The 12,284-nt window shown below is 52.9% G+C and overlaps 2 protein-coding genes across 2 annotated transcripts; one reads left to right on the forward strand and one right to left on the reverse strand.

Annotated features, from left to right (window-relative positions):
* Window positions 1-560: 560 nt before the first annotated feature.
* LOC124656276 (septin and tuftelin-interacting protein 1 homolog 1-like) lies at window positions 561-1,565 on the reverse strand. The gene has a single exon (XM_047195052.1). The coding sequence runs from the start codon at window positions 1,563-1,565 to the stop codon at window positions 561-563; it is 1,005 nt and encodes a 334-aa protein (XP_047051008.1).
* A 10,165-nt stretch (window positions 1,566-11,730) lies between these two features.
* On the forward strand, window positions 11,731-12,252 carry LOC124651296 (the record flags this gene model as incomplete). Its single annotated transcript, XM_047190397.1, is given in 2 exon segments — window positions 11,731-11,983; window positions 12,072-12,252. Coding segments are annotated over 2 exon segments (341 nt in total), but the record flags the coding sequence as incomplete, so codon positions are not given.
* Between the last annotated feature and the right edge of the window lie 32 nt (window positions 12,253-12,284).

A 12,284-nucleotide genomic window follows, 5' to 3' on the forward strand; every position in this document is an offset into this window, starting at 1 on the left:
CAGTTCGCATGTCTTATCATCATTCTATCCTCTTACATTCCAATTCCCCAAATAGAAACTCTTATAAGGGGATGTCATGATGAACTTGAACTAACAGCAGAGGAAACGCAAAAACACTGACAAAGTGACGACTACCAACACCGAGTGACGGACAACACTGGAAAACAACACTGTTAACTGAACGGAGGAAAAAAAAAACAATGGGAAATAACGGCAGCACAGCGGCAACACCCAATGAAGAGCATATACAAAACTGAGCGCTTTCTTCTTCTTCTTCATTACAGCGGAGCTAATCCACTAACATTGTAAAAGCCACTAAGCAGAAGTTGAAATTCTTCTTGAAAGCTGAACATGAGGAACAAACATGCTAGGACAGTTAACAATTCTACAAAGATGATGATGATGATTCTTACATCTCGTATCTGTACATCACAGGCAGCAAGCACGATGGCTATTATTACATTGCACATAGCTACCGTTAATTAACAGAAAAATTACAAGGGACCCGATGCATGCATACTACCAACAAATTAAGCTAACAAGAAAACTCGGTTGAGGTTCTAGGCATGAGCATCGACCAAGTCGACGACGGCATTCATACGCGCGAGCACTCCTTCGTCGGCGAGCAGCTCGGGGGTGAGCAAATTCTTCCATCCGGTGCACCAAGCGAGGGCCACCTCGGAAGACGGCTTGCCGGCGCCGGACTGCAGCCAGTGGCGCAGCGCATCCTCAAATCTGTCGAAGAAGAGCTCTTCTTCAAGGATGGAGACCACGATCTTGGCCGGCACGAGGGGCGCCCACTGCATCAACGTGTGGAAGGAAGGGTCCATCTGCTTCGGCGGCGCGATCATCAGCTCCCGCACTAGACGCGTCAGCCACGGCAGGACGTGGCGCCGGGTGTACGTCTCCCACTGTGTCGGATCCATAAGATCCTTCCACGGGGAGATGACGGCGAACTCGTCGGCGTGCTTGACGATCTTACTCTCCACGGCGTCGTAGAGGCTGTCCGGCAGGTGGCCGACGAGGGGAACCCACGGACGAACCCAGAGGTGGCAGTCCGGGTCCCATGACGGCGTCCATTCCCGCGCGTCCGCGGCAATCTTCGGCTTGATCACGTTCTCGATGATGTAGAGCAAGGTGGAAGAAGGCAACGTGGCTTTCCACATCCCCGGCGTGCGCTTCTCCTGAAACACCTCCATGGACTTGAGGACCGCCGCCAGCGCCTCCGTCGTCTCCGCCGAGCTGTCGTCCTCTTCGGCCATGTCGCGCAGCAGCTCGAGTGTCTTGTTGCAGCAGTCCTCTTCAAGCTGAAGGACTCGTGAAAGTTCCTCGCACCGACGGCGCCACTCTTCTTGGACCACCGGCGTCTTGTCCGGGAGGCCGTTTTGGTACGACCTCTCTCCATAGCCGATTCCGGTTGTAGGGTGTAGCAGCGTGGGCTGTACGGGGGCAACGATCCCTTGTCCCCGTGCGCCAAGGCCTGAGCCCTCCTTGAAGCTCCACTTTTGCAGCATCTTGGCCACCGCCGGACTGGTTGACGCCAGGCTTCCTGGCAGCGGCGCCATGACGGGCGACCGGGGCGAGCAGACGCGACCGAAATCTTTTGTGGAGGGTTTTTCGATAGTTCAGGTGTTTCTCTTCTTCAGGTGTTTCGTGTACAAGTACGTACGTGTATGATTATATATAGAAGTAGATAGATAGACGACGGCCCATGCTCCCACCAGTATCGGAAACCGACTCGTGTTGGAGTCCTACTCCCACCAGTATCAGATATCTAGTTGGGAGAGGAAGGGCTGAGCGTCCGCCGTTAATGTCCGATTCTTGTTCACGGTTGCATTGTATAGTCGGACTGTCGGAGTACAATCTTTCTTTTGTACACGCTAAATCCGACTTCGTGATAGAGTCGTAGGGGGCCCTCTATGCCAGCTGCCTCTTCGTCTTAGACTGTATATACGTAGTGTCTGTATATATCTATATGTTTTGTATTATACCTCTTGGTACCCATATATAAATAAGATAGCCACACCCGTATTAGGGTGTCAAGCAGTTTCCCCAAACACTTTGTTTTACAAAAAGTCGCGATACCCCTTCGCCCAACTCTCGGGAGACCAGGCGGCGGCGACTAGATCCAATCTCCACCGGCGTGAGATCTGGGCCCTTCTCTCTTCGCTTGCCGCGGCAGGAGGGGGAGGGGACCTCGTTCCTCCTCCGTTTTATAGTTAGGCTGGTGCCAATGCACCACCCTACTCTCACCCGCCACGTCAGCTTTTTTCCCCACTCTCACCCCACTCTCACCCCACGGTGCCAGTGCACAGGCTATAGTGTCACCTCTCACTTCTCTCTCCTCCACATCACTATTTCCTTTTTAGATTAAGTTATTTCACTCGATTTTTTTTATTTTTTGTAGACATTCAAAATAATGCAAGAAAATTATTTTATTCAACTAAAAATGTTACCGATTACATAATAATTAATAAAATTGCATAATAAATTTTAAAAATTACATAATAAATAAAAATTCTACTCCTCTTCCTCTTCCTCTTCTTCCTGCTGCTCCTCGTCCTCTTCATCTTCGAGACCAAGCTCTTTTTCGCACATCTTGATGGCCTTCGCATGTTTGCGCTTTTCTACTTCGGTCATGTCATCGGTTGATCGATCTTTCATTTTGTTCCATTGCTTGAATAGCTTAGCCTTCACTAAACCCTTCATCATGTTCCTCATGGCGAAGGATTTACTTCCTACCTCACTGCTTGATGAGGAGTCCTTCCCCTTCCTCCTACCCTTACGTACCGCGGCCTTGGCCCTATCGCGGCCCGTTGGACGCTCCTCCTCCGTCGTCGCCTCGCTAGAGCTGTACTCACCAGAAAGTCCTAGACGGCTTCTCTTGGAAGTGGACTCGGTTCCACTACCAGGACCATGTTGTCCTTTCCACTTCGCTTCATTGCGAACAGCTTGCCACCAGTGGTGCTTTCTGAACGGGTGAGTCACTCTTTTTTCATTCGCGTACCTCTCCATTGCTGCCTTCATGACCATATCATCGTCTGCTCCACTCTGACGTAACCCCTCTTCTTGGATGTAGTATCCATTGAACATGGACACCTCCTTGTTGTAGGCGTTCCAATGATCCTTCAGCTGCTTCGAGGTTCGATGATGGGCAGGATCCGAGGTAGAGTTGAAGGTTGTAGCTATCTGACCCCAAAAACTAGTGCCGGTCTTGCAATTACCGGCAACAGAGTCCTTGGAGTTAAAAAGCCAAGCATTAACCTACCCCGAAATAGATATTGTTAGTGAAAAATCCAAGCAAGAACCAACCCCGAAATAAATATGTGATGGGCAAGTAAAGTACCAGTTTTTCCTCTTCCGCAATGGTCCGAGTCAAGCCTCTTTGCACGCGGTGGTACGATTGTTTCTGCGGCATTAGACTCGGAGCTTGGAGCGGGAGCTTCAGAAGGTGGTGGGGGGTACGGACCATATGGCGCGTATGGATACGGAGGTGGAGGGTATGAACCGTACGAAGGTGGTGGGTACGGAGGTACGGTGCCACTCCCGCTACCGTAGGTGGAGCGGTTGGAGGTGGTTGGGGGTATGGATACGGTGGCGGAGGGTATGAACCATATGGCGCCGGAGGTGGAGCGTATGGGCCATATGGCCCCGGAGGTGGTGTGCCGGAGGAGTACAAAACTCGGGGAAGCGGCGAAGAACCGACATTGGTGCGACGATGTGTCGGAGAGACACCATCGAGGTCTATTGGTGACCCGTCGTGGATCAGATCCGTGAACGTGGTGCAATCTAGTGGAGTCCAACCGGACATGGTGGAGAAGATTTGAGAGAGGGAAGGTGATGAAATGGGTGTGGAGTGAGTGAAACCATATGGGGGGTATTTATAGGGTTTTTTGAACCAGCAACGGCTACCCAACGGCTAGCTGACGTGGACGAATCAGAGCGCGCCACATCAGCTAGCCGTTACTCACTACCGCCCCTCTCTCGCCCGCTCTCGCCCGCCTCTAGCCCGCCTACCGCCCGCCTAACGCCCGCTCTCGCCCGCCCTCTCGCCCGCCCCGCCAACGCTGCCGCCTCGCTCCCGCCGCCCTCTCGCCTCGCTGTCGCCCCCAGCGCGGGCGGTAGCCGGGCGGTAGCGGGCGGTACCGCCCGGCGCCAGCCCCAGCGCCCCGCGCTCGCGTCCCGCCCCACTCCCGCCCGCCTCCCGCCCCGCCCCGCCACAGGCGATAGCGCCCCCGCTATCGACCCCATTGGCACCAGCCTGGCTTGGCTGCTGTGCTGCATCGTTGGGGTGGTGGGAGCTGCGCCCGGGCAAATAAATCTGTCTCAACTCCACTCCCACACCAGCGGCGACCTTCACGGCGGCGTCTCGGAGTTGTTGGCAACGTGTGCTTGTCGATCTTTTAGGTCGGTAGCTTGGTATTCTCGCCGGTCTTCAAATCTGGCGAGATCTATTTCTCGACGTGTCACTGGCGCCTGTCGTTGTCCACAACGCCGCTGGGGGCCGGGGCGAGGTGGTTCTTCTGGAGCGAAGATGTTGGTCCGGAGGTGGTGGATATGCGGTTCTTCTCCGACTTCGTCGATGGGAGGCATCCCCTGGTCGACGTGCCACAGTGACATGTGCCTCGCTGCTTGCAGCAGGCCTGTTCATCGACTCACAAAGCCTCGTTGGTGATGATGCTTTTTTGGATCTTGCAATGGTGGAGACTCGGCGTCACTTCTTGCGTCCGTCTCGGTGGCGTTGGAATTGGGCGGCGGCCGCTAGCTACGGTGGTTGCAGAAAAACCTAGGGATCGTTTTGTATTTCTCGATCTTTTAGGATTTTATGTGCAATTTCAGGATAATCATTTTATCCCGGTTTGTCTTTTAGGTTCCACATATGTTGCTTCATGTAACTTGGTTTTCAATTAATGAAATATGTGGTTCTAAAAAACACACTTTGTTTTACATGGTATCAGATTAGGTTATGATGGCTTCCGCTGCCCCTGCCGCCACTGCCCCGATCGCGCCGGCTCATGCCGCCGCCGCCGTCGCGCCGGCCCCTGCCGCCGCCGCTGCTGCACCGACATCTGCCCCTGCCTCGCCCTTCCTCGCCTCCCGGCTTCTCGCGATGTGGTGGCAAGCGTGGTCCCCCGACGTCGCGCCTCCGGGTGCCCTTGCCGGATGACCCGCCGCCGTCAGCCATGGTGCCGAGCCGATCTTCTCTGGTGGCCCTTCTTCCTCGACCAGCGCGCCATTGCCCTACGGTGGTCACGCGCCCGCGCCCTACGGTGCTCCCTTGGCGCCATCCTATGGCGCCCACCTGCGCCGATCTATGGCGCTCCACTTGCGCCCACGTATGGTGCCCCAGCACCGCACTACGGCGCCCTGTCGACGCCTCCTTCTTCCTGGCCAGCGCCTAAAAACTGTGCGCCACCTCCATAGCCCCTACGCGGCGCCTTGCAGCCGCACTATGGGGCCACGTCTGCGACGCCCCTATGGGGCCCCGACCGCCCCCTATGGCGCCTACCCGTCATCGGCATACGACGGTGTCGCGCCTGCCTACGGGGCCTCCTCGACGCTCGCTGCTCCTGCCCCGTCTTAGGAGACGGCCCCGCCGATGGGCTTCTACGCGCCACATTCGCCGGCCCATGTTGATCATGCTGCGACATCGTCGCCCTTAATACGTCCAAAACGTATCTACTTTCCCAAACACTTTTGCTGTTGTTTGCCCTCTATCTTGTGATTTTTGAATGCCGTACGCCGCTGCCGGTTCTCGAGGATTTCCGGTTCATAACGGGCTTTAGTCCCCGATTCGCAACCGGGACTAAATATGCGAGACTAAAGGCCCCCCTTTCGTCCTGGTTGCTTACGAACCGGGACTAAAAGCCCATCCACGTGGGCCCACGTGTGCTGCAGACGTTCGTCGGGGCAGATCACCTTTAGTTCCGGTTGGTGTGACCAACTAGGACTAAAGGTCTCTGCAGATTTAGGGTTTAAACCCCTAAATCTGGTTTATTATGTTGTGTTTTCATTTCTTTTATATTTTATTTTAATTTTAAAGAAGTTTCAGTACATATATTCTACGCTAGTATATACACGTTACACGTTGATGTATATTATTTCAAACAAGTTGGAAATTTCAAACAAGAAGAATTCAAGAGGAATATATAATATTCAATCTCGGGTGACCATATACAACTTCAAACAAGTTTCCATATACAATTTACAGCATTAGAAGTTCTTCGTCGTCGTAATAGTGTTGTCCATTAGGATGGAGGACGTCCCTCATCAAAAATCCTGCTAATTCCTCTTGAATTGATCGGAAGCGAGCTTCAGGATTAAGCTTCTCCCGTAAGTCACTCCTCCGCAAGTTGATATCCTGAGGCCTCCGCTCAGAGGTGAGTCCCCGGATAAACTCACAAACATAGTATACACATAGATTGGTCCCCGGTGGCTGAGTTGGAATATTAACTAACCTTCTAAATGTTAGCAGATCTTTGAATTCACCGGTTACTTTCTTTTTGAACCGTTTCCAAACCCTGCAGGGCAAAGAAAATGAACAAGGAAGTTATTAGTTACTTGATATCAGGAAATGAACAAAAGAGGCCGATATAGTGCGCAAATGATTGAAAATAATTACTTTTGCAGCATTGCTCTTATGTCGGACCAATGCTTTGGGTCCATATTCAGAGAGTGCATGACTTCAACTCTGGAGTTGTCAAATTGAATTATTAGCAGAATCCAGTGAAACCTGCGGACACGTTACACACAGCAGCAGTAGCAAAGTATGGCTAGCAGCAGCAGCTCTAGCCATGGCATAGATAGCCAGGAGCACAAGCACAACAACAGGAGCACTACTGCTGGTGTACTGGCAAGTCCAGTACACCAGGAAAATGGATGCCAGGGCATCCAGAGGAGGAAGACGAAGTAGAGCAGACGAGAGAGAAGGGGAGGAGCACATACCAGGCGAAGCAGACAGCAGCCGTGGCCATGGCGGCCACGGCGGCACACGCCGGACCACGGTGGCACCAAGCCAGGCCAGGCCATGCCACGACAAGCGCCGCAGCGCCCAGCACGGCTTGACACGCCCCCTGGACAGCACCAGGGCAAGCCTGGAGCACCGTCGGTGTGCAGCAACGGCGGCAGCTGTAACCCTAGGCGTCACGGGAGGGTCGAGGACGAGCCGAAGGAGGCGAATCCGTCAGATCGACGCGGATGAGTCGACACGCCGTCGCGAGACGCCTCGAACGCGCCCCATGGCGAGGGCAGAGACGGCCGGATCTGGCCGGAATCAGCGGGCAACGGCGGAGGCGACGCAGAGGCGCGGGTGAGGCTAGGGTTAGGGTTAGAGCGTGCGGGAGAGAAGAGAGGAGCGAGTGAGGCCGAACGGGCCGGACCAGGTGGGCTGGTCCAGCCTAACCCAATGGGTTCGCCTGACAGGTGGGCCCAGGAGCAAAAGGGTCAATTCACTTTCTATTTTAAAAACAGAAACTTTGACATAAATCCAAAAATTAAAAGCACCAAAAGCATGCATCATTTGAATCTTTAACCATTGCCCTTATCGGACAATGATGATATATTTTAGAAACAGAGGACCAGGGTCAGTCCAAACAATCCAACTGTACTACCTTGCAGTCTCCAGACAAGTTCATCGCTTGCTCATGTCAATTGTATTTTTACCAAATTACTTGTAAAGTACTATACGTATCACTCTTGCATGAAAACCAAAAATGCTATTTTCATAACTATGAATATGACTATGTGGTGGGCAATGGAACCATGGTATGAGTATGGTGGATGTTCCATTGCAATGAGTTTATATCCATCTAGGATTAACAACAAATATCGTCCAGTGATTATTGTGTCGTAAGATCCGTGTTAACCATAAGATCTGGAGTGGGACGGAGTAGTCAGTTGTGTTTCTTCCTCTCGTACATCAACGAATGCGCTTATCGTAGCAGTTATGTCTTGCGAGAGCAACTTGAGGGTGGGGATGCCATTCTAATTTCCCACGGTAATGTGGTGTATGATGGGTTGCAGAAGGCCGGCGAAGGTATCGAGGTCAGATGGTACCCAAGAATGGGGTACGTTGACCGGCGGGGATATTAGTCGAGGTCGGATGATATCCAATGGATATGCTGACCGGCAAGGACCCAAGGTCGGAACTGCAACAAAGAGTGGGCGTGCGGGGTCGCGGAGAAACACAATGATTGGCTAGGACCTTATACCGGGCCTCACACAACGGAAGTGTGAACGGGAAAGCTGCCTGGTTGGCATCAATGTTAAGATCTCTTATGGGTAAAGCAACACACCTCTGCAGAGTGTAACGAATCGTGACCTGTTACTCCCTATTCCGGGTTTTGGAACTACGAACGCGGCCGGAAAGGAACTCCATGAAGTTCTAGACACCCGGTGAAGGCTGACGGACATAGCTCTTCGGACTAAAAGCAACCTTTTGAAGAAATGCTTATAAAAACCTGAATTGGCATTTGACTTTCTGGTCTAATGCCGTAGCTACTGCATAAAACACCTATTTTCTATAATGAACTTGTTGAGTACGCTCGTACTCATACCTCTTATAACCCCATGCTTAGATTGTCTGAACCACCTGGAGGAGGCCACTGAAGGACCAGAAGGAGCAGATGAGATCTGCTATGAAGAACCAAACCTCTCTGGAGGAGTAGAGAGGCTAGACTACCTTATCGTGTACGGAACCGGGGAGGTTCCGGAAGAAGACAACGTTTGAGTAGACCAACTATGCTTCTGTTGTACTACTCCGAGGGATGTAATATTTGCGGATTGGTACTTCGCACATGTTATGTCAACGACTGGCATAGTACAACATGAAGTGGTATGCAGGGTCACCACATGTTGTATGTCGTTCTTGAACTATATGATGTACTTATGTGTGTGTTGCATTTGTGTCCATTTGAACTATAGTAGATCATTTATTTCATGATTTATGTGAGTATTTGATCTTGTTGATTGCATAGTAGTGTAGAATGTTGTTTTTATTCGGCGCGCGCTGTATTTTGGAGCGCACGGCGGAGGAACTTTTTTAGCGCCCGAGCACGCGCTGCATAATAGATCATACGGCGGGGGGAAATTCAGTGCAGCAAACATTTACAACGTGGCCACAGCAACATATAGCGTGCCAAAATTTAGCGCCTGTTGAAAATGCTCTAAGAAATTACAAAAAATAACGACCGGTAAGCACTTGGCCTAAAATATTAAAATATGAGACCCGCAAGGGTAGCACTACCTAAAAACCAACCTTCACGAAAGGAAATATTCTCCCGAACGACGCACGACCAACTGACACGTGTCGCTACGATCAGGTGTCCCGAACGTGCCAACCGCGGACGAGCGCGGGTTCATGCATATCTCCGTGCGCCCCAGCATCTGCATGATTGATTCCTCTAACTAGCTATCTCATTTTATTTGTTTGACGAGACTAACTATAGATTTTCTGGCACCACAGAATGGAGACCTCACCTCGGCCATCTCGCCAGGGACAACACGACGCAGCGAAGGATGGTGCTCACCTCATCCAACCACCTAGCCGCCGGCGCCGGGAGGAGGGAGGCTAGGATCTAGAATTCTAGATCCATAAGGTAGGAAAAGTGTCAAAAGCGAGAGGAGGCTTTATCCAACGACGCAGTGCGGTTATTTTCTCCGGCCTACGAGCAATACTAGGTCAGCATCCCGGGCAGGCTCGTGTACAGGGCCCAATCCCTTCATGATAGAGGCTCCGTTCCCTGTAACAAAAATCAAGGTTTACCCAGGCTAGCTGACGGTTCAGATTGCTCCCATCCAAGATCCAACGATTAGAAATGCACCCGCTGGAGTCGGAAGTGTTCTCAGCTGGCTGGGTATTCAACATGATTAAAGGTTGTAGTAATGACGGGCGGTAAGCACTTAGCCTAAAATATTAAAATATGAGATCCGCAAGGGTATCACTACCTAGAGACCAACCTTCGCGAAGAGAAATATCCTTCCAAACGACGTACGACCGATTGACACGTATCGCTACGAGCAGGTGTCCCGAACGTGCCAACCACGGACGAGCGCGGGACGCGCGGACTCTTTCCGGTTGCTAGCCTCGCGTGAGTACGTCCAAGTCCGCGTACGAGTACGCCCGCACATGCATTCATGCGTGTATGTCCCGGCATCTGCATGATTGATTCCTCTAGGGCATCTCCAGCGACGCGATGCATTTCAGACGTCTAAATTGTCCGTTGGCGTCCGTTTGCGTCGTCTGGCGGACGCCAAAATGACCGCCAGGGGCGAAATGTCCGTTTGCGTCGGGGGCTACCTCCACCGGTCCGACACATTTTGGACATGCAAGTGTTTTTTTTGGTGCCACTTCTTTTCATTTTTGTTGAATGAGCAAGTTTAAACGTGAAAAAGTAGTACTCAATGATGTCATGTTGCTCCAATCGAATAGATTATAGCCTAAACAATTAACTAGATACTTCAATCGAATAGATTCAAACATATTTAACATACAAAGAAGAACAAATTTAAAAACATATAAACTAAAACTAATTTTGGCCTTCTTGTTAGAAGGCCCTGCCTCGTCGTCGAAACTCCTGCGCCTCTTGCTTGTCACCTCCTCGTCGGAACTGGAGGACGATGCGCCCGTCGAGGAGTTGAAACTGGAAGAAATGACGTCTTCGTCGTCGTCGTCGTCGGTGAACAGACGACGATGCGCCGCCCGCGCCAGCACCCTTGCCCGGGCCCTGGACTTCTTCCTTGCCGCCGCCTTGTCGTCCGCCGCCTCCTACGCCTCCAAACGGGCGAACTTGGTGTCGGAGTCCTCCTCCTCCTCCTGGCCCTCCTCCTCGTCCTCGGCGTCGGCGGCGGCACCGCCTCCGTCCTCCTCCCCGGCCTTCGGCGGCATTGCCGCCTCCGTCCTCCTCCTCCTCACTCGGCGTGGAGGCGGGGTCACCGGGCGTGGAGCCCGGATCGCTTGGCGTCGCGGGGGATTCCCACCAATGCGAAATCCGGGCGACTTGCCCTCGCTCTGCGAGTCGGACGGCAGCGTGTAGTCGCTCATGGCGTGCCAGTGTTGGAGAAGAAGAAGAAGAGGAAGAAGAAGGAGGCGGTTGAACTTGAATTACCGTAGATGCGGGGGTTATAATGTGCGGGGATTAACGGTGGCGCGTATAACGAAGAGGCCGACGGTTGCTCTTCCGCGGCGGTTCGGCGCTCCATTGCGGCGGTTGATCGCCGCGGTTTCCACACCGGCGCGCGTTGTGAATTCGAGGCCGATCGAACCAGGGTCGCTGCCATGAGGGCCCGTGGGGAAGCGAGCGGACGCTAGGCGTGACCGCGGAGCGTCCGCGGAGACGCAAACCTGGCGCATACGGCCTGGTCACTTTGCGTCGCCCCGCTGGAGGTGGTGCCAGACGCATTTCCGGTCCGCGCGGACGCAAGCGACCGTTTGCGTCGCGCCGCTGGAGATGCCCTAACTAGCTAGCTCATTTTCTTTGTTTGACGAGACTGGCGGTCACTTTTCAGGGATTTTCTGGCACCACAGCATGCCACTTGTCGCATGCGGAACGAATTGACCTCCGGTCGCAAAGGTTGGCTTTTTTCTAGCGAGATTTGGGATCGGCAAAGTAAACAATCAGCAGCCTTGAAACGACCAGAAAATACACAATGGGCTGAGATGGGCCGAACCCACGAACAAACCCCTTGAGCGAAATGAGCGTACATAACACGCCAACATCCACCCCGCCCACCCGTCGCACGATTCGCACTCTTTTCCCCTTCCCTCCGTCTAGAGCCTTCTGGAACCTTCCATTCCGTCCGGAGCCGTGTAGGCGAGCCATCTCCATGGCTTCCTCCTCCTCCTCCGGATGCTGCGTCTCCTCCGAGAGTTCCTCCTTCCAGCCGCGGATCTTCCCCGACACTCTCAAGCTCTACACGGAGCGCACCCACCGGGGCGGACTGATCTTCGAAGCGGCGCGCGAGGGTAACATCCCTATCATGAAGAGTAAGGTCCCGCAACTCCTCGTGGTTAGGTTTCGGTGCTCGTGGATGTGGATCCGATGCGATTTCTGGTTGCTGTTTTGTGCGCGCAGCGATGGCGGAGCTGTGTAGAATTGAGGGGAAAAGCCTGGAGGTGGTGGAGGAGATCAAGGACTCCCCGAACGGTACGAGCCTCGGGGCGCTCCATGTGGCGGCCTTGAATGGGAAGCTGGAGATGTGCGAGTTCCTGATCGATGAACTCAACCTCGATGTCAACGCGGCTGCTCAGCATGGTAATTAATTAACCTGTCGCTAATACGTTATTG

This window comes from Lolium rigidum, chromosome 5, assembly GCF_022539505.1.
Source record: "Lolium rigidum isolate FL_2022 chromosome 5, APGP_CSIRO_Lrig_0.1, whole genome shotgun sequence".
Lineage (NCBI taxonomy): Eukaryota > Viridiplantae > Streptophyta > Magnoliopsida > Poales > Poaceae > Lolium > Lolium rigidum.

Coding starts and splice junctions, on each gene's coding strand:
- LOC124656276 (XM_047195052.1), bottom strand. CDS start 1,565: ATGGCGCCGCTGCCAGGAAGCCTGGCGTCAACCAGTCCGGCGGTGGCC.